Below are 26803 nucleotides of genomic sequence, written 5' to 3'. Positions count from 1 at the left end.
GAAAATTTTTATTGAATGGAAAGCGCCCACAGTATACTTGTCAGTGGTAGATCCTGGCATAGTATAAAAAACAAAATGGCGGATAGATGACAACACGCAGAAATGGCTTCTAAAGCCTCGGCGACTTTAACCAGTTTTATGACAGGATACTACGGACCAGCCTCGTGTAGCTCACGAGGGTTTCAGAGTTTAGTGAGAGCCATCGGTGAAGCTAAATCTAAGCATGTAAGTTACTACAATTTATGTCTTCTGATCTACAGTTAACACAGAACTGAGGTTTCTCTTTTAACAGCTAGCAAACTCCGATCGGAGAGAAAGGTTGACGCACCACTCATGTGCATTGTTGTAATCTAAATCTCCTTATTTTTGCTTTAAAAGCCGTAGAGTTTGGTGAAAATCTCATTTACGTAAGTTAAAAGCAAACTATGTGATATTGAAAAAGTGTCAGCTGTTTAGGAAGCACAGGTAACCCAATCTTGGTATTGGAGCGACAAAATAGTTAATGTCCTTCGCATTTACATCGACAATACACTGTACTGTACGATTTCGTTTGGTAGAGCGTGAATTATAAGGGTTCTATGATATGTTTAATTAAACTGCTGGCCCCGGTTGTTCAAACGTTGGATAGCGCTTTCAACTGGATAAATACTTATCCAGCAGACAAGTATTTTGGGAAACAATTGCGGTGTCACTGGATAGCACTACCTACCTTTTGACCTACCTACCTGGGGCCTGGGGGTGAAAAACTAAATTTTTTTGTCTTTGGCAGATTCTAAAATCTGAAGTTGATGAATTTTAGCCTGCAAAATTCTCCCCAAATTTTCCAAGGCATTATTATGTACATAATAATATTACGGTTTCTGGTCGTAATTAAGACTACTGAATCAGATTCATTGAGTGGGAAAAGAAAACTAATAGTCCATTTCATGTTGTCTTTTTTTATTTAAGGAAGAGGACAGAATTGCCAAAAGGGAACTGAGTTTGTTAAAAGATAAGATGACCCAACGTGACACATCTCCGGTAAGAGGCATTTCTTTAAAATTACAAAAACAACACAATGCTGAACATTATCTACCTATTCATAGAAACAAACAAAAGGTGGTGGACAAAACACTGACCCCCAGTCCATGGACTACCCCCAAGGACTACCTTAAAATGGACTATGCCGCTAAAGTTTAGTGGTGAGGGTTAGGAAATGTCAAGTGGTAGAAGATCAATACGTGTATGTGTTTTAGATCACATTATGAGTGAAAGAAGATCCAAATGCACATGATCAGATTGTGTTCTACGTGTATATGTTCCACTTATTCTCCACTTAAGTCAAAACGAAATTGGAATGCTGGCTTCATACATTGCACTCATGTGTAATAACAACCTGGAGATAAAGACATGACAAGATTTAACCCCGTAATTAAATGAACTGACAGTGAAAAGTTATTTAAAAAACATGAGGTTGTTGGAAATAATAATTTATGGTTGTTAACATAAAGAAATTTCTTCATAATAATGCTAAATGTATTTTGTAATTAATACCATTGATGTTTTGTTATGTTTTTAGAAACAGATGAGGGAATATTTAGTGCGTTTAATTTATTGTGAGATGTTGGGCCATAGTGCATCAGATTGTTATGCCGAAGCTGTCAAATTTGCACAGCAACCAAATAACCTGGACAAGCGAGTTGGTGAGTTCATCAGTCTCATAAAAATCACACCAAAGATTCAAACGTATGATTTGCCAACCCCCAAGAGGCAAACCAAATAGCTTTGAGAAGCTGTGAGGACTAGGAAAAAGTCATGGGAGTTTAGGTATTAGATCTCCAGAGGTCACATATCATTTTAAAGCTGGGGCAGTAAGAATCACAATCAATTTTCTTTGTTGCTGCTGACATCCGCATCATTACTTTGTTGGTGGCTATCTCAAAATGAGAGATTTAGGTTTTTGTTTTAATGGTGGGTCTGCTCATTTAGAATGTGTCAGGCATTAATTTCTTCACATGTAGATGCATGTAGATTGCATAACTTTACTATCTTACTTGAAAGTGAATTAACCTTACATATGCAAGTCTAAAAGTTTTTGGAGAATGACGTTTTGAGAAAGAGTGAGAAAAGTTGTCAGCTTGAGAAGTCATAACATGGCAAGTCTTATGTACTTAAGTTGATGCAATTCTTAAGTGATTTGAAAGTACAGTCAACTTTCTTGTATGCGACCACCCTTGGTGCACCACAAAGTGGTCGCTTATGGGAGGTGGTCATCTACAGGAAAAATCAAGAAAATACGTGCTCAAACTGAACCGATTAACATACAAACATGTAATTTCATAAATTAACCTTAAAAGCTAAAACTTAGGCAAAAAGACAACTGGCAATTAAATCTTATATACATCGAATAGTGCTTGGAACTGTTGAAACAATCCACTTTTTTACCCATAGATATTATTACAGCCATTGTTTGTGTAAGTCAGCTGTTCTAATCTGTTGGCATGCTTGGTCAGCGCTATCAAAAACAGAAATTTTGTGACATTCAAGGGCTTTGTTGCAATATTATTATACGTGATCATCCGGGTGGTCAGTGGGAAACAGAAAACAAGACAATAGAGTAGAATCCTAGTAACTGGAACCTCTGGAGGGAAATGAAAAGCAGTTTGTGTTAGTGGGGAATCTGAGTTATTGGCAGGTAAATTTCAGTGAAATTTTGATAAAGGGAAAGGAAATTTAATTTGAGTTATCGAGGTTCCACTGTATGTCAAATTTCTGGTTCAGAAAGGGGTTGTGGTCATTTACAAATTTTGTTAGTGGTCACTTATGAGAGAGTTTCTGAAAAAGTGTTTTACTGACAAAATCAACGGACTTATTTTCAGAGTGGTTGCTTATGAGGCAAGATGTGGTTGCTGTGAGAGAGTTGGCCTTATTTCAATTAATTATTTGTAGTGCTCACTGTGTGGTATGATGTACTGTCATAATCAAACTCCTGTAAGCGACCAGCTCCCGAAAGGTCACAGGCTTATGGTTGCTTACTGGACAGCCAGTTGTTTAAAAACACAGGGTTTCTACACTGAGAACAGGTTTGAAACATCAGCATGTTTACTACAGAAATGTATTCAAAGAGAATTAAGTGGAAGTCCCATATCCATCAGGATTAGTAAAAATGATGAAGATAGTGTACTGAGTTGGCAATTCACACATTTTCTAATCAAATGCTCCTGTTAGGCATTTTCTTTAGATAGAGTTTGCTTGCTATCTTAAGTTTAAATGAATTCTAGAAATGGTCCAAAAATATTTGCAGTGTGGCTTTTGAAAAAGCTTGAGAAATCAGTTGTCCACTCATGAGAGGGTGAGATACATGTAGGTTGTGAAATTGTGAGACTCATACATGTATGACAAAGTCGTGAGACTTGGCGAATCTGCTGTTGTAACTAAAGGTCCCTCAATACAGTGAGTGTACCGGTACTTTGAGTGAGTATAGCATAGTTCAGACAATGAACATACTTAGACATCAAAGCATAATTATGTCAAGTGGTTGCTTATAAGAGGTTTATTGAAAAATAGATTGAGGTTGGTTGCTAGCTATGAGAGGTTATGAGAGGTTCCAACTACAGAGCGTGGAAAAGGAAATATTTCCTTAGTATTTTGTCTTGACTATTTGGTCATGGGAGTTGTTCACTTAACCCTTTAAGTCTCGATAGTGACCAACATCAATTTTCTCCTAACAAAATCCAGTAATGGTCAAGAGATAATTATGAGAATTAACAAATTATCACCAAAGAGAAAATACCTTGATCTGTTATTAAATTCTCTCAACTGACTCTTAAAGGAAATATATGGAGATCAGTTTGGAGAATTTGGATGTTGATATTGGGACTTAAGAGCCGATGTCAGTAAATATCAACCAGAGGTCTACAAAAGTGAAAAATCGAAAATTCTCAAAAAAATTCACAAAGTAGCACTAGGTAAGCTATTAACATAAATGTAATTTTTACTTCGATCCGATAATTATTTTCCACGTACGGGAGGGTTATTGGTTTCGCGGCTCTCGGACCGGGTTTTCCAGGCCCGAGACCATGTGTCGCAAAAAAATCGTTTTAAAATTCAAATCCATTGTATGCGGACAACAAATAACTTATTCAGAAGAGTACTTAATTGCACACATTCTAAGTGGTGATTTACTCAGTTTGAACGAAAGTGTAATATTTTGGAGATTTTTCATTATTTTCAATATTTTTAACGTTTTCGTTCAATGAAAAAATGGCAAATTTCAAAGCCCAAAATCGTCGACTGGTACCTCGATTTCAGTAACGAGTCTTATACCACGTTAAAGAGCGTTATCTCTTCTTTCAAAATCTGTTTTCAAAACTACGGGCAACTTAAAAGAAAATGTTTGAGGCCCAAAAATACTAGTAGTACTTTTCTGAAATTTGAGCTTTCCAGACTCATCGGGTCGATGCTAAAAACTCAGAAAAATGCAATAAGAAATCAGTTTGAGCAACAGTGATTTAATGTTATCAGCTATCAGAAACTAACACGTGTTTATACAGCGATCTGATAAAATTTAAAGCCGTTTTCCAACAAGAAAAGCAGAGTTTAGCCATCTTCTGCTACCAAACGCACGAGTGACGTAAGGTTGTCAAAGGGCAAAGCACAATAATAAACTTCAAAAAGCACAACGTTTCTGCGTCCAGGAATTAGACTTTAGCGGACAGAACATTGCTTACAAGTGTATGTTTCATACCTTAGCATGGGTTTCCTAGATACTGGAAATAAAAAACATCAAGGACAGCATCGGCAAGAGCATCTTCGGCAGCTCTCAAACGACGGAGATTGCGTTACTTTTCACAGATTGACCGCTTACCACCTGTTTTTGGGCTCGCATTTCGACGGAACGCTTTCCTCGAGCGGCGCGCGGCACGGATCTGAACTCTTCTTCACGAGACATTGAACTGAATTTATCGGAAATATGCCACCACCACCAACAACATGAGCTTTTTTCGGGTATTTGTCGTTTTTTATGCGAAAAGTTCGGGTAAGCATATTCTCGCAAAAACCATTTGGCTTAAAAAATGTGTTTAAAAGCCCACCCTGGATTTGAAGCAAAAAGTATTTCCTCGAAATAAGCTAAAAATACCCAATTCACGCGGCGAAAAAATGGATGATTATGGAAGGACTATCGAATTCTTGCCTAACCTGAGGGATTTCCCGTGATGTAGGATTAGGGCTAGGAAAAAAGCCCATAACCTACTCCTGTCGTTGTGAATTTCCTCAAGATCAAAAATTTCAGTAAGAACCGAAAACAACAGCCTAAAGGAGGTGTACACACCTTGAACTAGCCAGGGAAAAGAGGCTTCTGATTGAGCTAAACTGTCATTGACGCACGGTGCAATTAGGTAGACCTGTTACTATCCCCGCGCAACCACATGGGAAGTACTTTGAAGCGGTCCTGTCGGGGACTTTAGGGGGTAGGGGGCGGGGCAAATCGAAAATAACTTCTCTTTGTTTTTGTGAAGTACAACATTTCTCGCACGGTTGACAAGGTGACGGCGGACTCCGTACCTTTGGAAAGGCCCTTTTGAAACATGTCCTGGCAACATGCAGGGCATCACGAAATTAACGTCAACACCTTGAATCAACTCCATGAACAGGGAGAGGCGATAAGTCCCATCTTAAAAGATGCTTGATGTCTAGACGTGAATAGTCTGTCCACAGTCATTTTTCATTTTGTATTTCGGGACCATTTGACAGCGTACGAGTGAACCGGAGTGCAGTAACGAGCCCTAACCCCACCCCATTACCCTTGCGGTCAATAAATCATCGCGTTTTTCATTTTTTTTATGCGCGTTCGAGAACCTCCAAAGGGAATATTGAGGGTCTTTGTACAGTTTCAGTTTATTTTACCGACAAAAAAGAACAAAACAAAGCTAAAGCGAGTATACAGAAACACGCAGAAGCAATGTGGTGAGGAAGCCCAAAAAGAAACCATAAGGCTTAGGTCATCCCCTTTTCGTTCGTTTAGCGTCGAATAGTTTTCCTGGTTTTGGGCGGGTCGGTCGGTGGAGTGAAAAAAAAAAATCACAAGAAATCTGAGAAAGGGAGGCCTGAAACACCAGCATCATTGCCGTGGAGACTGAAAACAACAAGACATGGTCACCAAATCGACACAAACTCAATATGGCGGAAAATTTGATGGTCAATTTCATAAAAAAAAGGCCCAAAAAGGGTAAAAAGCAAAGAGGATACACCACCGAACGTTGTATGTCTCGAAATGATGTTATAATGCTAATTTTTTAGATTAAAAGAATTAATCTAAGTCCAAAAAAAATAAACCTTGTCGTTTCTTTTTCTTGCTTTTTTAAAAAATGCCAAAAAACTGGGTTTTTTGGACGACACTAAACGAAGAAAAAATTAATATAGGTATTAAGCTCCCTTAAAGTATAAAAGTATAAGTTTACAAGGACAGGATCGAACGTATACTGAGTAACTAAATGATAAAAATTTGATCAAAATTAAATGAAAGGCTAAGCGCTTTCTGATAACGAAACGGTAAACAAGAAGTGCTGCCTCTCATTTAAAAGAGACGTGAAATACTGGGTGGACCACATCCTGAACTCCCGCGAAAACCGCAAGAGAGGAACGCTCAGGGCTAAGGACACTACACAGGGGCGTAGCTACTTGTACGCACGGTTTGCACGTGCGTACCCGAAAACGGTGAGGAAAAAAATAGAATGAAATAAACATAACTAAAAAAAATCGGTTTCCAGAGAAGCGACGACATTAATTGGAGAACCGAATCTTGGATGATTTGTTTATATAGCAAGCTTGATGATGTAAAGTGTGAACGCGTTGTTTTCTCCACGACCTGTCTTCGCAGTAGACGAAGTAGGGCACAATTACGTCAATGTGTGGTGCTTTTGTCGGTCAAAAATAATGTGACAAAAAGGGGTAAAAAGAGTCATTTGTAAACTAAAGTCGGAGGTACTACAAGCTTGGTTTTTAATAGCTGAATTAATGATAAACGGTTGACGTCAATGAACATAACAAGCCGACAGAATTAAAGAATTTTAGAGGTTGTGTCATTTCATAAACAGCAAAAATGCTTTTGCTTACAACCGTTAACCCCACCTTTAATAAAGGCACCTTAAAAAAATGTTGAGATTTGGGGTGGGGGGGGGGGGGAGGGGGGAAGAAGATGTAGAAAAAGTTGGGCGTACCTCCGGAAAAATCCTGACTACGCACCTGCTAAAGCCTGAAACTGAACAACAGGAGTCTTGACGAAACGTCCTCAGTTATCACCTGTCCGGGGGTCGTACTTTCAAGGAAACGCTGATCAAGAATCACTCATGACGGAATGAAAACTCCTCGTAGCTTCCAGCGAAAAAAGGAGTGACAACAGTGGTAAGCGGTCGTTCTGTGAAATGTAACACAATCTTTGCCGTTTACGATCTTTTGGCGCTTGGATTTGAAACGTTGTTGTTTGGTATGTTCTCCAGTGAGGATACTTGACATTTCCAATATATGGAAACACCATGCTAAGGTACGAATAACAGACATTCACAACATTGTTTTGCGCTAAAATCTGATTTCATGGGCGTAAAACATTTTGAATTTTAAGACTTTTTAATATTAGTGCTTTGCCCTCCCTTTGACAACTTCACGTGACTGGTGCACTTTGCAGGAGTTGACAGCTTAAATCTGCCTTTCTTGATAGCAAACGGCATTAATTTATATCAGATCGCTGTATAAACACGTCTTGGTTTCTGAAAGCTGATAACATGAAACCACTATTGCTCAAACTGATTTCTTAGTGTATTTTTCCAAATTTTTAGCATCGGCCCGCCGCGTCTGGAAAGCTCAAATTTCAGAAAAGTACTACTTGTATTTTTTGGCCTCAAACATTTTCTTTTAAGTTGCCCGTAGTTTTGAAAACAGATTTTGAAAGAAGAGATAACGCTCTTTAACGTGGTATAAGACTCGTTACTGAAATCGAGGTACCAGTCGACGATTTTGGGCTTTGAAATTTGCCATTTTTTCATTGAACGAAAACGTTAAAAATATTGAAAATAATGAAAAATCTCCAAAATATTACACTTTCGTTCAAACTGAGTAAATCACCACTTAGAATGTGTGCAATTAAGTACTCTTCTGAATAAGTTATTTGTTGTCCGCATACAATGGATTTGAATTTTAAAACGATTTTTTTGCGACACATGGTCTCGGGCCTGGAAAACCCGGTGCGAGAGCCGCGAAACCAATAACCCCCCCGTACGTGACGTGGAAAATAATTATCGGATCGAAATAAAATAAAATTTATGTTAATACCTTACCTAGTGCTACTTTGTGAATTTTTTTGAGAATTTTCGATTTTTCACTTTTGTAGACCTCTGGTCGATATTTACTGACATCCGCTCTTAAAGGGTTAAAAGAGGTTTCACACATAAATCATGATCGTATCTTTTAATGTTAAAATGCACAATAAAAGCAATAAATATTATTATTATTATTATTATTATTTTTAAAGGTTTGACTGTGCATTTAGATAATTATAGTTGTACATATTTTGTTTTGTCTAGATCATAATGATCAATTACACAGAACTGATCATACTTAGCACTGATCAGTACATGCAAAGAGCTGCATGTAATATTTCATGTGCAAAGCATTGTGGAAAAAGTCACATACATGACGTATTCTCTCTTATCAGTTTCTTTTACTTTTTTTCAGGTTATTTGGTATCATCACTATTTCTGAGTGAGGATCATGAACTTATTGTGTTGCTGGTTAACACCCTTCAAAAGGTTTGTGTCATTTTAAATCTGACATGTTCAATGTTGTGTTTTGTGTCTGGGTTGAATACTTCAATCAGCCTGAAAAAAAAATTAAAAGCAAAAGGGTGCATGCTGGAAAAGACCTCAAAGAAGTGAACTTTGAGATAAACGTTGCCTTTCTTGTAATAACAGTACATGTACATGTACAATAGTTGGCGGACAAGTTTTTAGGGGAGCTCTTCTTCACTTTCACCTGAAAAGAGAAAAGTCTCTTTTTTTCTCACCTTCTCCCAAACTACTTCCTGCTCCCTCATACACATCCCAGGCTAGACCCTGTACATTTGAAACCAACATGGCTGCCCACAGGGGTCAACACCTGATCTCGACATTCTTACCGAGAAATCTAGGGCAATGTGAACAGTCTACTTACAACTGTAGGGCCAGTTATTTCATTGTTTCTATATTTCCATTATTCAGACTGAGAAAAGAGCATGATGGCGCTTTATCATAAATTCTCAGCACCAAAAGAAATGTTTTTTTTTTTAACGAATAATCTACATGTAACTGGTTTAAAAGAAAGACACAAACAAACCAGGTTTTAACAGTTTGTCTAATAGGTTACCAAAAAATGCTTTTGAAGGATAGCTTGAATTAATAATAATCTTCTAAAATTAATCTCTGCTTATTTTGCTAAGTATAAAAGGACAGAAACAGAAACCAAATATTTACTACGGCTTAGCCTGCTGCCCTGGTGTCAAGTGATAATTATTTATCATAGTAAAGCTAGTTAGTAATATTAATTTTCTGTTTTTTTACCAGGATCTTTGCAGTACTAATGTCTTAGAGGTTTGCTTTGCTCTGACTGTTGTTTGCAAGTTGATCAATAAGGAAATGATGCCTGCAATACTACCAAAAGTTTTAGAATTACTTCAGTCTAAAAGGTTGGTCAGACATAACTTCTTTTTACTAATATTTTGCTGCGTTCTGTCAATAACTGAATGAAAGAGTGAATGAAAATCAATCGACCAGTCCATCAATCAGTCAGTTGTTAAGCAAGCAATCATTAATTGATTATTAGTCCAATTAAAATAATCTTAAACATAATTAAAGTCGACTTGGCGTTGGTAAAATAGAAATAATGATGATACAGTGAGCTGTCATTATCATGTAGTCTGTGTAGCTGACAGGGTTATGATGACCTGTAGTATTTTCTTGGCAGTGGAGCTACTAGGGATTGTTGCTGCTCCACTGCCAAAAAAAACAGCACTTGCCCGCTAAATCCTGCTGGCTACAAAGGCTAATTACACATGTATCATGTGATTGGTAAGCTCCCGCGAAAGATACGAAAATCAGCATGTCCTCAGCCATGAGCTCTTTAGGCGGGATTTAAATGACCTTGGAACCTCATTTTGAGCTTGTGCACTATCCAGTGAGATATGGCAGGGCGGTCATTAGACAGGTTAAGCTTCTCATATACAGCAAACGTCAGATTCAAGTTGAGATTTTCTCAAAATAGAAAATGAGCTGATAAAAACAGCTCAAAACAATTCTTGTTGACAAAATTGCGTGAAACTACTAATTTAAGTGTAGAATTAATGAACAGTAAACGACGAGTACATGTAATGGGGAAACTTGGTCACGTGGCACAATTGACGTAAACGTGATGCTTAACCTCTCTAATAAGAGGCGGGGGCCGGGGATTTTCCCCGGCAACTATGAACGTGGCCCCGCGGCTACTTTCTTCGAAAAACAGAAAAAAACAAAAACAAAAAAAACAAAAGAAGTCCCTGTCTTTTTTATTTCCCGCCTACTTGTTGTATTTACCTGGCAACTTGAAATCTTTAAAGTGACACAGTTGTATTTAGAGACTCATGGAGTGCAAGAGCACATGCTAGGTTCATGCAGTCTGCTTCTCTAGGTACATATAGTAACTATGTGTATTCAAAGTGGACAGACCGCAAATTATAGTAGTTGCTAAAAAATATATATCTACGTGTCACAACTGTTCATGCGCATCTATGGCTGCCGGAACACATGTAGCTGGTGAAAATTTTGTGATGTTTAGATTAACGTTTTTCTTAAAATTAATTCATCTGTTTTTTTTTATTATTCATTGCGGGCGACAAGAGGAGCCCGCAGTCCTAATCTCCAGGTTGTTATTACGCATGCGTCGCATGTATGTAGCCAGCGTTCGTTTGGACTTCCACTAAGAATGAATGGAATGCGAAGAACGCAATTTGATCACGCGCCTTTGGACATCCTATCACTCGTAATCTGATCACGCGTGTTGACTATCTGTCACGTGAAACTTACGCAAAGCGCAGCGATGGAAGCGTAAAAAAAGAAGCCTGATCGCAGGTTACCGATCGTTTTCGTCCGCACTCCGTAACCTTTGATTATTGCTAGTATGTATTATTAAATGACAACACAAATTTTAACTTATATCATTTTTACCTTCCTGTTTTGTTCAAGTACTTTTACGTATGGTATGTAGTTGTACATGGCGATACGTTTGTCAACATGGTGTGTTTTGTTCAAGTACTTTTACGTATGGTATGTAGTTGTACATGGCGATACGTTTGTCAACATGGTGTGTTTTGTTCAAGTACTTTTATGTACGGTATGTAGTTGTACATGGCGATACGTTTGTCAACATGGTGTGTTTTGTTCAAGTACTTTTATGTACGGTATGTAGTTGTACATGGCGATACGTTTGTCAACGTGGTGTGTTTTTCTCAGGGATATTGTGCGTAAGAAGGCAGTTATGGCACTACATAGTTTTTATATGAAGAATCCATCAGCTATTCCTGATGTGGTAAACCATGTAACAAAGGCAGCTCGCGATAAAGACCCTGGTGTAATGACAGCATCTCTGCACTTATTCTTTGAACTGATAAAGGTAAAAAGAACTCCTGGCAACATGGATTGCTCTAATTTTATTTAGCCCACTTCAAAACACAGATACAGCTGTACAGGCGAATGCTGCATCAAGAGAAAGGCTAATATTTTTTCCTCTCGCAAAATATTCTATGCCATTACAGACCTAGACAAAGTTGACCAATCGGATTACGGGAAAATAACAATACATTCCGAGAAAATTAGTTGTCAATCATAATTACGACGAAACGAAACCAACAACATGGATTGAAATCAGCCAATTACAACCTACAGACGCGATCTTTTGAACCCGCTAAAGAAAGTCTGTGTTTCCTGAGAGGTCTGTTAGAGTTAATGAAAGACTGAGGCGAAAGACGTAGACGTTCGTTATATTTTTGGCTTGAGGTAGCATGTTATTGCAAAGCGCGGCAATGTAGCAGAGAAACTGCTGTTAGATGAAAAAATACAAGCTTGTGTTGTATGTAATGTTTCGAATAGAAAAACATTGTCTGGTAAAACATTCTGCTTTCTTGAAAAACGTTTCCTATCGATATTTAAATTTTGTGCTTCGAGTAACTCATTGTTTTTTTACGAGCAGCTGATTGGCCCTCAACCAACTTCTCGGAATGTATTGTTACTTTTCTGTAATACGATTGGTCAACTTTGTCTGCGGCCCCGGTTACAGTAGTCGCACTGTGAAGGTTAAGAATAAATAATATAAGAAAGTTGCAAAATTTTAAAAACGTATTGTGGGGTCCAAATTTGAGCCCTCCCTTCAGTTCGTGACATTGTGAAGCTGTATCTTCGTTAGTTTTTAATATATCAATACCAAACTTGGCGATTTTCCCATTTTTATACGCACCTTTTAGCTGTGGTCACGGATTTTTTGTTAACCGATCCTTGTCAAAAGTTGAAAAATAACCGTGAAATGGTATTTCGGTATTGTCATATTAGCAATGATCATGTTTAAGAATCTCAGTGCTTTACAAGACGTTATATGGGGGATAGTTATTTCAAAATGTTGTGTTTTGTGAACTTAAAATACAGACAAATTTCAACTTTTCTTCAATGGGATCAATGAATCAGTCTCACTACAGGTATCATCCTGTTGGATTGGGTGGGATTTTATTGTCCGGGGCAACTTTTGCCACAGTTATTGCACAGTAAAATACACCCTATAATGCCCATAATGTCAGTTTGGAACTCATGGAATAAAGCAGTCATACTTTAGGAAATAATGTAAATTGGAGGTGGATATGTATATGTGTAGTGCTTGCCGGTGTTCGTGTTGTTTTGTATTGACAGGAAAATCCAACTAAATTCAAGTCCTTGGCCTCATCTTTTGTAAGTCTTCAAAAGATAATCTTAGAGGGCAAAGTGGCAACTGACTATGACTATCATGGAGTGGCAGCACCTTGGATACAGATTAAAATTTTAAAGATACTGGGATTGTTAGGGGCAGATAATGAAAAGTGAGTCAACAAGAAGTGGTCAGTGGTCTTTGTAGAACCACAGGCATCCCAAGCTCATGTTACGAGATAGAATGGAATTCGCTTTCTGTGTCACGAGCGAGTCGGTATCGCGCTACAGGCTATCTTTGAGACGTTCAAATGTATGAGAAATAAAATACTGAGATCTGCGAGCGCTAAATATCGATAAATTTAACATTTTTTTAAAATTGAACAAAGAAGACTTACCTGTGATGTTTTCTGGTGTGTTCTGTTGTTAATTTATTGATTTAATTGACTTTTTGGCTTTAATGTGTGACCCCTGTAACTCCACTTTTATTCGTCTTATGAATGGAGTGTATGTATTTTGTTTCTCATACAACATCTCAAACGATGGACTGTCACGCGATACCAACTAGTCCCAGAAAGTGAATTACATTCCACTATCGTAACGTGAGCTTGGGGCGCCTGTAGAACTTCTCCAGTGGTAACAACTGTGTCCCCCATGGACAATTGGCGAATAAAAACGCGCTATAATTGAGCAAGCGTGAGGCCAAGGAGGCTGGATATTGGCCGAAGGGCCTTTTTGCGTTTGTCTTCAAGGTCCATAAAAAACGCTTAAAACAGCAACAACAAAATCAAAGTAATAACAGCATCAGCAACAACAAACAAAACAAAAAAGAACAACAAGGTCAATATTCAACCGAACAAGATTCAGATTAAGATTCCAGATTGTATATATATTTTTTTGCACTGTTACAAGATGTTCCACACATTACAGTATGTTACAAGAGCAGGAAGGAAAAGGGAATAAAAAAATTGCATAAATCATGAAAGGTGAAATGTGCGCAGCGACCAAAGAAGCTTAGTGAAAAAGGATTTGTTCTATTTATTTTCTCGCTCGCTCGGGTTATCAATTAGAACACAGGCTTCGCCTCATCTTGCCCGCTCGCGTAGCTAGCCATAGCAATAAAGTAGCCTGTTCCATTAGCGCGTTCGATAGTGGAGCGCGCGGATAAAATGTAAAGACTACCTGTTTGCAGCTCGAGAGTACAGAGTGATCATTATACAGCAAAGGATTCGAATCTTTCTCGTGACCTTAATTATAATATTTTGCAGAGCTAGCAAGCAAATGTATGCGATACTAGGAAAGACTTTGTCAAATCTAAACACCAGCTCTCCTATCAGTTATGGTAAGTTTTCCCCATCTCAAGTTTAACGACCTCTTTACTGTGATTGGAATGTCATCGGAGTTTACAACATTGTGGACAACTACTGACTCTCAACTAAAAATATAGCTTTGTCCTAAGTGCATAGATTGCATGCTATCTTTGAGTTGAAAAAACTTTAATCCTCTGTAGTTTAATTGTTAATTAGTTGCAACCCAATGTTTAAGGTCATTAATTAAAATTTTCAATGCTCCAAACTGTCCTCGTTAAACCTCGATGTCTTTGTCAACCTGGGTGGGGTATAGTTTTCAGGGTCTTGTGCTTTAAACAGGGTATACATTTTCACTATGTAGCGTCTTGACCAGGGTATCTTTCTGGACCGAAGCCCTTTGAAGAGAATGTAAAGGTTGGGGGTGGCTGGTCTACATTTTGTGGTTCCAATTTTTTTTATTGTCCAAAAAATCTTGATGTTACATTAAAAAATTACTTTATCGAATCAACGAATGTAAAGGTTGGGCGTGGCTGGTCTACATTTTGTGGTTCCAATTTTTTTTTATTGTCCAAAAAATCTTGATGTTTCATTAAAAAATTACTTCATGGTTCTAAAGTAAGGTTTCTTCTGGGTTTGAAGGCCTCAGTGGTACACTTCTACCCAAAACTTCTCTTGAGTTGTTGCACGACTTGTACGGAAAGAAAAATCTAACGCACGTGAGTTGTAACTGCACATTTTAATTTTTAAAAAAATCGTGATTCTACTTTTTTGCTAAGACTTCCATGTTTCTTGGCGTTCTCTCTATTTGCTGTAGCTGTGGCTTATGAATGCTTGAGGACGATAACCAGTATATATCCTGACAAAGGTTTGATTGATAAAGCTGCAAAGTGTGTACGGGTATTCCTTGTGGCCAAAACTAATGACATCAGATACATGGGTAAGTCTAGATTGTTCCAGTCCTCTATTTTGTCGTAATATCGAAAGGATCGAGCGCTTACCGGTATGGGTAGTCATTTTGGTTTCATGGGTACCGAGGGACCGGGCTATACTTTGTAACCGGTCGTTCTGCCTAGAAGTCGATTCGCCTACACTGAGGTCGATTCGCCTACATGATTTAAGGTGTTTCTTATACACTAAAGTTTACACTCAGCCTAAACATTGTACTGTGAAGTGTGTGAAGTGAAGCTGACATTCTGAAATGTGTAGGCGAAGCAACTGAGATCACATTGCGCATCGACCTCAGTGTAGGCAAATCGACTTGTAGACGAAACGACTTTTGGGCGAAACTTTAAATACAGCCGCCTTTCATGGCTACCGATTACAGGGGAGGTTTTGCGAGAGACGGAGGGTGCGATAAGAGGCGGCTGTATTTGCAGGCTGGCCATACTTCAGTTAGTATTGCCTTCAGTCTCGGAACCAACCACTCGTTTCGATCGATTTTGATAGTTGAATCAGTATACTGCTTTGATCTCTCGTTTCGGTGAATTAGGCTGTGGTCTTTGTAATTTTAAAACAATATGAGGTTGTTTAACCCTTTAAACCCTAGGATCAAAATTTGAATTCTCATTTGTTGCCCCTATCCATTTCCTAAAGAAGTAGTGGGGAGAAGTTGACAAAATATCAAGCCAATTCACCTGGTGTGATCATGCCCGTAATTCTCATTACCACTCTGTTTTACAAAGCAGTGATATTACAAAGAGAAATTTGATGCTGATCACTCACTCTTAGGGTTTAAAGGGTTAACTGAGTTCGCTTTACACAGGGATAAAGACACTGACATCTTTGCTACAAGTGGGCAGTGGATTTGTTTTGGAACCAGCGTATCAAAGAGTCATTATCGACTGTCTGAATGATCCTGACGAGACACTCAGGAAAAAGGTATGTAGGCTATTTATTTTGTGAATAAAGAGTTTAGTGTCTACAGAGACTGTGGTGAAGGTGAAAAATACAAAAAAATTAATTTCTCAACTGAGTTGTTTATGTATTTTGGTCACCTTGCGTTCAATTTTGTCCCAGTGTTTCTATATTCTGTATTCTATGTTCCCGATGTTTATGGTTTACATTTGCAAAACCGAACTGCGACAGCGCCGTGAAATCCGGAAGAGTGTAGCCCCCCCCATCTGTTAAGGCGCAGCACTCATTCTTATTTTAAACAAATAGTAGCTTTCTTAAAATATTTATTATTATTATCCATTCAAAATATTTCTCCGTTTCTGATTGGCTAAAAGCACAGGCATAATTCACCATAACCAGCTACTGTTGACCAAATTTGGAACAATTTTGCGATTAATTAACCGATGACGTCAAAAGTGTAGCATGGTTACGCGCGAGAAGGAGACACACGAGGGGAGAGGTACCCCTCGCGTGTCTCCCTCGCGTGCGCCCGTTCTCTCTTTCGCCCACTACTTCCAAGCGCCTGCTACGCAGCCCAAAAAAGAAGAAAAGAGAAGTGACAGGAAACCGCGGGTATCCGAGAGAGAAATGTCGAGTACATTTTTAATACTAAGATAATGATAACGATAACTTGCGAGCACTTAGTGTACTTGATACACCTTTTTTACCCTTTTTATAATCTCTTTGCAGACTTTGGACCTTCTTTGCCACATAACAAATGCCTCAAACGTGGAAACAGTTTGTGAGAAGTTGTTGGCATATCTGAAGTCAACTACGGATGCAGATGTACATTTTAAAACAGAGTTGGTTGACAGGATCACGGAACTTTCTGAGAGATATCTTTTAAAACATGAAGAAATATTGCAGTTTGTAAAAGATGGTAGTTGCACATAAACGTTCCCTGCCACCCGTGATTCCTTATTACATTTTCACTGTTCAAATACTAGTGAGCGTCGTACATGAAGAAATCGTGTAATTTTGACTCGAGTTTTATGCTTCGATCGGTTTCCTCAGTCACACAACCGATTTCTTTGTAATTGGCCGGTCAGCTCAAGTTTACCCGCCTTACTATCAAAAAGTGTTTGATGGAAACGTTACTCTTGAGTCGAGATTGCGTGACAGACATAACGTCAGCTTCTGTACCCGAGAATGATTTTGAATCCGACTTGGTGAAACTGAATGCCAATGATTCTGCCTATTATTGTTCTATCAGTAATATCTTACGGTATAATTACCCTTAACTTACTGTCAAATATGCTCCTGATAATTCGTGGTACATTGTGACAATGAATGAGGTGTTTGAACTGGGTGGATCACTTGTACGAGATGCTGTGGCTCATAACATGATGCGACTTTTAGCTGAAGGTTAGTTGTGGTCACGACTTAAGTGATTTGCTTCACCTCCAAAATGAGCGCACCATTCAACTAATTTACATGAATAAAAACCCCGCTATCTATGCCATGTGTTGTGTTGCATTTGAAGTAGTGATCTGCCCGAATGCTGAGAAATAATTCTTTCTTGTGTCAAAGTGAATGTGCGACGTAGGGGAGTTTCACACGCTGGCCAAGTTTGTTTGAATCTGCGCGCGCGAAGCTAAGTCATTGTGGACAAAATTGGTGAAGTAAACTGTCACAATTGACCAATCGTAGTGTATATCAGGAGTTGGTACACCGGAATGAGGTATTAAAGACAATGCCTTCAGGCTCCACTTCCCGGTCTCTCCCCAGTCCCCACGCGGGTCTCGCTCACCTTTTCTCGATCCGCTTTCCCTACTATCTTGGAGCCTGGGACAGGCTACATTACATTGAATCATTCTTTCATCAACAGGAACTGAGGACGAAGATGCAGATAACGACCTACGTCGATTTGCTGTTAATTCATACATAGATCTACTTGAAAAACCTGTTTTGCCAGACATTCTAATTCGAGTAATTTGCTGGGTGAGTTTTCAGTGAACTACTTTATTGCTTTTTACAAAGTTCAACAGTAACCACTGACAGTAATCCCAAAGGCGAAATTTTACTTTGAATATTTTAAAAAGAAATCAAGGTTGTGCTCATGCAGTGCGTGGTGGCCCGTTGCGTGTACGTTCTGCTCCTGGGCGACTAGAGAATCTTGTTTTGTTGTTGCTGTTGTTGTCAAGTTGTTTTTTTTTTCATAGAAATTATATGCTGGGCACCCTGGATTTCACAAGTTCAGATCACTGCCCAGCTCCCTCCAATTTTTCTTAGAGCACAGCCTTGAAAATAATCAATCACTCGGATACATATCAAATAGACATCAAAAGGAGAGTGTTTTATTCGATATGTAGATACGTCGAAGTTGGTTATTTAAACGTATAGTTTGTACTTCGTTTTTGGTCTAGGGCGAAAAAAAAAAACACACTTCTTCTCGTGTTTCCTTCATTAAAATAAACTGTTGCATATAGTATGATCAAATGAACGTAATTATAGTCACTTTAAGGCAAAAAATCGAAGATCCGACGGGTTGATGTGTTATTGGATGCCACCACTGCTGCCAGTATAGTAATAAATAACTTTTGGTTTCCAGAAGGAATACTTTGTAATGAAAAGACAAAGTAATGACAGTATTTCCTTCGCCGTTCAATTCAAAGACCGATTTATGCTTTCTTTTTTAAAGGTCCTAGGTGAATATTCATACACACTCTCGGAACTGGACCCTCAAGTCATTCTTCAAGAATTGTTTTCTTTAATGGAAAGGAAATTTGAAGGTAACATCAAAAAGGAACTTGCTTCAAATCAAATGAATCCTTGATATGACTCGCTAAAATTCAAGAAGTCGGGCGTCGGTTGTAGATCCATTCACACGGACTTACACCGTTTTCGTTTTCAGCATAGCCTACGTGCGTGCAGACGTCTCCTTTTTTTGTTACCCCTTGGGCAACAAAGGTATAGGAGATGTCTGCACGTGGCCTATTTTCGGCATTTATTTGTTGCATAAATAACAGAGAACATGGAGGCGGATAAGAGCGTTTGATCAGTAGAAGTAGCAGTCGAGACCGCATACTGAAGAAGCACAGTCGTATTCCAGTTTCGTCTCGCATTCCTAGTTTACCGAGACTCAACGCTACAAAACGTAGCTTATGCCCATCAGTGTAATAGAGAAACGTACATAGGATGTGTATTAATAAGAACAGTCGTTCAGTTCTGTCACATACCTGGGCAAATTCTCCGTTACGTCCTCACTTCCGTTGCACGTGTATTGCATTGTTGTTGTTGTTTTTTTATCCTCTCTTGTCATTACCCCTCTCTTAAGATTGTAACCGTAAGGTGGCTTCAACTTACAGATCCCAGTACCAAGCCCTGGGTCGTGAGTGCTATTGGAAAAGTGACTTCTCAGATGGGGCAGCTCTTGGAGAGCACGAGAGATGTGTTAGAAAAACACGTGAGTGGCGTGGATGTTGAGCTCAGACAGGTAAGAAAGTGAACAATGGGCATATTTTATAATGTATTATGTTTGTTGTTAAACAGGAAAAGGGACCTTTAGATTCTAGGACCAAAAAGACCATGGGTACGAGATTTGGCTTAGAGTTTCTTTGCGTATTCTCAAATAATAGTCATTCCGGAAAGCTTCATTGTACTTCTTTTTCACAAAAAAGGCTGTGTTTGGATGATAGGCAGCTGAAGCAAACTCAAGAGGAACGTCTCGTGGGACTGGATATCGACCCCTCCGTATCTTGGTCATCCCACATAGCTAATCTCAGGAAAAAAAAAACTCTTAAAGCGCGTTGCTTTTCTGGCTCGCATTAAAAAATTCCTACCAGTTAAACAACGCATCATTTTATTTAATGCTAGTATTAAGCCTATTCTTGAGTACTGTGTTTCCGTTTGGGGAAGTTGTAATGTAGGATTGTTGGATGAGATTTCTAAATTTCAAAAAAGATGTGCGCGTATTATACTGGATGCTCCGTTTCAGGCTATAATCCTGCCGCTATTTCTGGAACTTGGGTGGCTACCCATGCATTAATCAAATCTTCATTGAAAGAAGACTACTTCTGCTCAAAAAAATCTTGGATGGATGTGCACCGGATTACCTCTCTGAGAAACTGTTATCTTTGAAATACCACAAGTCTCATGATACAAGGTCTCTTATCACCTCCCTATTCCACGTACCAATAGCATGAAGCGATTGTTCCTTTGCAATGTAGTTAAACTGTGGAAACTGTGGAATAATGTCTTTTCTTACGGTGTTCCCTTTCTTTAACGATCTGCAGCGTTGTTCAGAAATCCAGGAACTCTCTCAGAACACGTTCCTTTGGCAAAGTGTTCTTCCTATAGATGGCTGTTGTGAAGATCTGGAGGTTAGTTCAGTCAAATGATTGAAAGATAGGCTCATTTTGCCCGCTCGGGTAGCCACCAATCAAAATACAGGATTTGCTTCATCTTGCATGCCTGCGGATGCAGCCATAGAGTAAAGATATGTACTATTGCACCGCTGAGATGGGTGGGCGTGTTTTCAAGCAGTTTCAGTACGGAGTGGAAATCAGGGGATTGCTGATTGGTATGAAGAACGGAGTTTTTGGTACATAATCAGACTGGGATATTGTAGGTACTTTTAGTGCCTAGACTAAAATAGGGTCGCAAAATTACAGCTGAACATTGCAGGAAGATGATGTTGGTAACTGTTTCCGCTGAAACAATAAAAGTGGCCCCGACGGATAGTGTGTTGGAGGTTCAACTATTTTGAGGTGGGGTAGGGTGTGAGTCGAGTTGATAAGTCTAGTGTTCTAACATAACCTGTTTGCTGTGCGTGAATCATGTTTTCCTTCAAGGTGGACGAATCTTTGTCTTTTCTGGATGGCTTAGTAGCAGAGGCGCTGTCAAATGGAAGTTCCCCTTATAAACCAATGAGTGAGCGAAGCATTGAAAACAAGACCAAAGGTGAGTACGTATTATTTGGTACGTAATATTGAAATTAATAAATCTTTTCCGCTTGCATTATAGTTGAGGGGAAAAAGAAATTGGGATGTGTAATCAAATGGTGACGAGTGAAATTAGGGAATAATTTCACTTGCGTTTAAAGGCTCGGGAAATTATTAGGATTTGGACAAAACGCAAGTGAAATTATTCCGTAATTTCACGAGTATACCATTTGATTACCTATTAATATCATGGGTGACGAATTACGTTAGCAATCTTGGATTTTTGACATGTTTATCCTGGATCGTATCGATCGAGAACACCACTCTCACAAATGTTTAGACCTTAAATTTGGCTTATAAAGTTCAGAATGTTTCAGACTATTGCGGCAAAATACCTGTTAGAATCCTATTTGATGTTCTCTTGTGTGTTCAGGTTTTCTAAAGCGTCGTTTTGTGCCATGACATCTTCATTCATGGCATTTTAAAACTTCGTCGCCATCTTGACACTGAGACGTACGGAAGGTTGCCATAGCAATTGTGAAATTACAAATAAACGCAGAAGTTTCGCGCCAAAATTAAGGAGTAATTCGTCACCTATGATATTATCTTTATTATTGTTATTATCGTTATAACCTTAGATCCATTGAAGGTGGTGTCTTTTCTTTGCCTCAATTTCGGTTGGTTCAGTGACTGATTCAGCATTTTACTTCTTGTGATACATGTAATCGTTTTCTTCTTTGCAGAAGTTCCCGATTCCCATCCAGCTCTGAATTTTGGACCATACGAAAATCCTTTGAAAAAAACCAGTAAGCCTTCTCCACAACCAGAAATAAAGCCTGAAGTGGAAAAGAAAAGTAGCAGATCTGTCGATAATACTAGTGATAGCGAACCCACAGTCAGCAAGAGAAACAAGAAAAACAAGAAAAAAACCATTGATGAACCTGCGTCTAGTAAAAGACTGTTTTCAGGTCAGGCCGTGTGGGGACCTAGCGGATATGCAAAATATCAAGTACGGTCTGAGTCGGTAGATTCTAACAGTAAATCGGATTCGTCGTCACGAAGCACTGAATCTGATAATGTAGTGGTGAAAACAAGTGCCAAGGTAAGGAACGATCAAAACTAGATTACTTTACATATAGCAATCATTTTGGCATTTATAGTGGAGAAGATTGTGATGTTGTAAATCCCTCGCTACTCGTCAAGGCTTCTGGGGGGTTTGGGCTAATAATTTGGAAAATTGCTTAGCAGCAAATGCAGAGAGCTAGATGGCTATAAACCGGGCCACTTTCATTGAATTTTCAGCTCATCGATTTAGATCACGTGACAGTACTCAACGAGTCTATCGTTTTCTTATTTATACATATTTATGCTCGTTCTTACCCTTGATTTCAAACAAGACAAAGGGTCAAATCTCCTGAGAAGGTCTACAGCGACTAATAAGCCCAATGAGCTTAAAGAAAAAATAACCTAGCTACCAACCACGAGTTATTTTCCCCTATTAATCATGTTATTTTGACTTTTGTTTTCTGTGCTAGGCTAGTACTAGTTCTGCTATGTCGCTTGAAGACGAGGTTCACACACAGCAACTAGCCGCTCAGCTTTTCAGCGGTGTTGCAGAAAAACCACGTTCATCTGCAGGCAGGGGTCAGTTGGCAACAAGGAAAGGGTTGAGACATTCAAGAAAAACAAACATTGGTGTTCCTGATCCTGGATCAGCAGTTGTAGATAATGAACTACGTTCATCGCAACGTCCTGCGTTCAGGAGGGAAATAGAAAACACGAATGTGGAGCTTTTGTATGACTTTGACAGTGTTAAAGTTAACGACAGCGTAGAAGCAACAGAACGTTCTAAAACTTACACCATTCAATCATCTATAGACGTGGCGCCACCGCATGACAATCATTCCTTTGATATTCCAGAACCAGCCTTCCAAACCGAGGATCATTTGTTCGGGGTCACTGGTAACGATCCTGGCGTGACTGTTCCTACAAGTGACGAGGATAGTAGCAAATGTTTACCCTTAAGTCACGATGATTCTGTCATGTTATTACGTACAAGTCACGCTGATACTGGTCATACGACTACTGAACAGGTAAGACTTCTTAGCTTCGCGCAGATTTAAATATTTTTGCTTGGAAAACTTGTGATCCATTTTTCTTTCTTTTTACATCATACTAATGCAAATCTTTGTCACTTTAAATAGCTTTAAATATTTTCTCTTTGTATATTTTTTACACCCAACGTTTCTGTGAATTCAAAGCCTATTCACCCCATGTAAGGAATTTGGGAAACTTTTGCTCGTGGAATCAGGAATCCTGGGCTTTGATATCCGTAATTCAGCTCAAAGAATCCAGATTCCTGCTGACAATTAGAATCCGGAATCCAAGTTCTATTGACAGCGCAAACGGAATCCAGTGCCTAGAATTCGGAATCAACAACGTGAAATTCAGAATCCAAGACTGTCGTGGATTGCCTTCCTTGGGAAAAGCCTGCTGTCAGTCTGCTGCAGCTTTCCTACCCATTCCCTTAAATGATTTGATCTAGTAGACGCTCCATTGCTTGGCCATACGCCGGCGTCGAAATTCCCCCGTATGGCGCACGGTACATGTGACCAAGGCTCATTTAAAGTACCGTCGGGTCGCACGGTAGATATTCTTGATGCATCATAACTTTTAAAGCTCTGGACCCTTGTCCAGTAGGCAAGGGTCCAGGCGAATCATTAATTTACTTAATCATTAAGCAAAGCAAGCACGCAAATGGCGCAGCGTAACAAAATGTCAAAATTGCTTGTTGAAAGGACATGCTTGAGTCCTTTATTTTTCGAGCCCTGCATGTCGTCATTTGTATACTAGATTACTCTTGTATCGATTTACTTGGTATTTTTACTGAACACATGGTGTACTCCCATAATTATTTACAGAAAACGCATTTGCTTGACGAGGAGAATACAGATCAGCTTCCATGTCTAGAGCTTAAAGGCATCCCGTCGATCTCATTACCGGAAGACTTGGTCCATTTTCCGCACTCTTCTGAAGCCGTTGAACTCTCTTGTGACAATAACTTACGAGTTACTCTTAAGAAAGTCTGGAAACCAAATGAACTTGTGCTCGTTGTTTTCCTAACCAATCAAAATCAAGCGAATGCCCCAATCTATGACGTCACTAGCGTGTTTGAGCCACCCTCCAATCTGATTAGCTCGTTTGATTCTTTTCCAAGTAACAAGCTTCAGGATGAAAAAATTGGCCCTCTTGAGTGGGTAAGAACGTAACTTTAGCCCGTGATTACCTTTTTGTGTTATGAGCATTGAAAATTTATATTTGACAGTGTTATATATCATCTTTATTGTCACAAGATCCAGATTATTGGTGAAATTAATACTCTCAAAAAGTATCTTATTTTACTTAATTTTTTTCTCCTTTAGTCAGTAATAAATCCCACCACTGTATTGGACCTAACTTGTTCACAGTCTTATTACAGTGAAGGGCATTCACGACGCAAGGAAACAAGGCCTTGCTGTCAGGCCTTTCAAGGTCTTTCACACATTCTTCCGAAATTCTTATGGTCCAATGAGTTTGTGTATATGAAACCCTTAAAAGGCTGGAAAATGATTCATCGATGAATGCAGCGCATCCATAGATTTGGTGGCCTGTTGGAGCACCGCACACTCACTCACTGCGTGTCATATTTTCCTACTGCTAGGTGAGTCATCAAGTTGTTTCAAGGTACAAGTCTCCGGCGCTTCATATGAACTTCGGTGGCAAGATTTCATATAGAGACCCCAACAGGACGTTAAAGCATCTATACTTTAACCACACTTTGAGCGTCAGCGACATTCTCCGGCCACTTGTGATCACTACGGAGGAGTTTGCCCAGAAATGGACTAACGCTTCGTTTGAAAAGAAGCAAAAGGTGTCGAGCTCATTAAAGAACTGCGAAGATCTCTCTGAGAAAGCTGAACACACCTTGAAACTTCACTTGGTGGAAATAATAGGTAAAAAATAAAATAGCCGGAGAACAGACTTCATACGCCCGCTGGGCGTGTATCAAAATTCCCAAGAATTACTTGGCCTGGAAATCTGTTTCTGGTACATTGTTTGCAAATAACATATTGATAAAACTACCAGTCAGCAAGACAAAATGGGCTGGTCTGTTGCTTAGGGGCCCTCGCTTTTATTCTTTAGATTTTGTTTTGAATATTTGATATCGGGCCCGAAAGGTTCTCGGGACTTTCGGCAAACGGGCCCCAGGGAGTGTAATATGGTGAAAAGGGGAGGAACCAACAAAACAGGTGTTATTTAGCCCAGCGCAAAGAAGAAGCATTCAAGAGAGAAGAACGTGGAATTCAAGATAAGCCGGGTAACAAAAAAATATTATATTGAACTCTCGTCTTAGCTTCTATATCGCGAGATAAAAGATGCACTCGTTGGAGAACAATCCCTCGCGGTCCGTTTTTAATTGCGCCCTAAATTTCTCATGCGCCTTCTACCCAGGCTGCTCTCGTATAGCGCTTCACGTGCGTCTCCCGCCATCAAGCACCTGCTATGAAAAGTACTTTTCTCCCATCAGTAAGTCGCAATTTGAGCCCTGGCTTTCTCTTTGCCCTAATCCACGTGGCAGGCGTTCGAAAGGAAGGGGAATTTAGCCGCAAGTCCGCGCGCCCAAATAGAGAGCCTGTCACCCTTAAAATAGTGGCGTAACAAAGGGATCCAGTGCCCGTTGATGACGCTACGTTCGCCATATTCTTGTCGCAAAACAATGAAACGGCGGTCATGTTGGTTTTCTTAACCAATGCTGTGGAATTGAGGCTTATGAAAAAACATTTTTTTGTGCCAATAGATTTGCGTAGCTGCTGCCCACTTCAGTGAATACGCTTTATTGGTGACTCAGAAAGATCTCAGAACATTTATAAGTTATTGGACGTATTATAGAAATGTCATACAATTTCTAAATGCAATGTTAAGTGACTTCTTTTTTAGCTTCTACTGCTGCCATGTCTGCGATGTAAAAATACAGGCTTTTTTTAACCGCCACACTATTTCTATGTTAGGGTCTTGGTCCATGAAACTCGGTGTTTATAACGAATGTTCTTTTTATATTTTCAGGCAAGAAGGTTATTCTCTCCGGTACAGTGATGCAGTCTGGGATATGTCTCTTGCATGCCAGCTTTGATGGTGACGAGTTAGAACTGTCAATCAAATCGAATAATAGACTTCTAAATGATGCGGTACTGAAACATTGTGGGGCTGTCTTTAGATGACGTCTGCGTACCCTCTTCTTCACACCATCGAGTGACACACAGAAAGCGCAAAACAACCTGCAAACAGAATAGTTGTCGTGAGGACACAGTTCAGTGGTTTTTAACTAACACTGCCTCAAAAGCGCAAATAAAATGTTCGAGAAACAGTGCAGAACTGCATTAATATATGTGAAAGATAATTATACTTTGAAATAAATTTTAAACAAGGCTACAAGTGTGCAAATTGTTTTTGTTTATTTTATCTCGGTTTGACAATTTTCATGAATGACCCTTCAAGTCGCACCTCCTTTTTTTGTACGTCAGAGTTGGGTGGGCAAAAATAATTTTAAAAATATTTATCTTTACAAAGGACCATTCCAAAAATATCAGTCTTCCGAGCTTTTATGTTGTATTAATTTATTTATATCAATAAATAAGTAATATTATTGATTCATGAAAAATGTAGTAGGCTTGACTCCGCCGCGTTCTCCTGGGTCCGGTCTTGCTCCTCCTCTAAAATTAGGACACGGCTGGACACGTGAGTATCCGAA

At 39.2% G+C, this 26803-nt stretch overlaps 1 protein-coding gene across 1 annotated transcript; it reads left to right on the top strand.

The window, feature by feature from the left end:
* Positions 1–86: 86 nt before the first annotated feature.
* LOC140935353 (uncharacterized) lies at positions 87–26487 on the top strand. The gene is made up of 22 exons (XM_073384906.1): positions 87–225; positions 949–1020; positions 1559–1682; positions 8710–8783; positions 9573–9694; positions 11493–11652; positions 12936–13102; positions 14198–14271; positions 15054–15176; positions 16002–16117; positions 16823–16968; positions 17385–17497; positions 17961–18073; positions 18774–18864; positions 19441–19568; positions 20368–20454; positions 20926–21034; positions 21759–22117; positions 22551–23108; positions 23937–24272; positions 24716–25007; positions 26119–26487. Exons 1-22 carry the CDS (start codon positions 103–105, stop codon positions 26271–26273), a joined length of 3642 nt encoding a protein of 1213 aa, XP_073241007.1. The 5' UTR covers positions 87–102; the 3' UTR covers positions 26274–26487.
* Positions 26488–26803: the final 316 nt, after the last annotated feature.

Source organism: Porites lutea, chromosome 4 (assembly GCF_958299795.1).
Source record: "Porites lutea chromosome 4, jaPorLute2.1, whole genome shotgun sequence".
NCBI lineage: Eukaryota > Metazoa > Cnidaria > Anthozoa > Scleractinia > Poritidae > Porites > Porites lutea.
The sequence above is the reverse complement of the archived record's forward strand: the minus strand, read 5'-3'. Positions and strand labels throughout refer to the sequence as shown.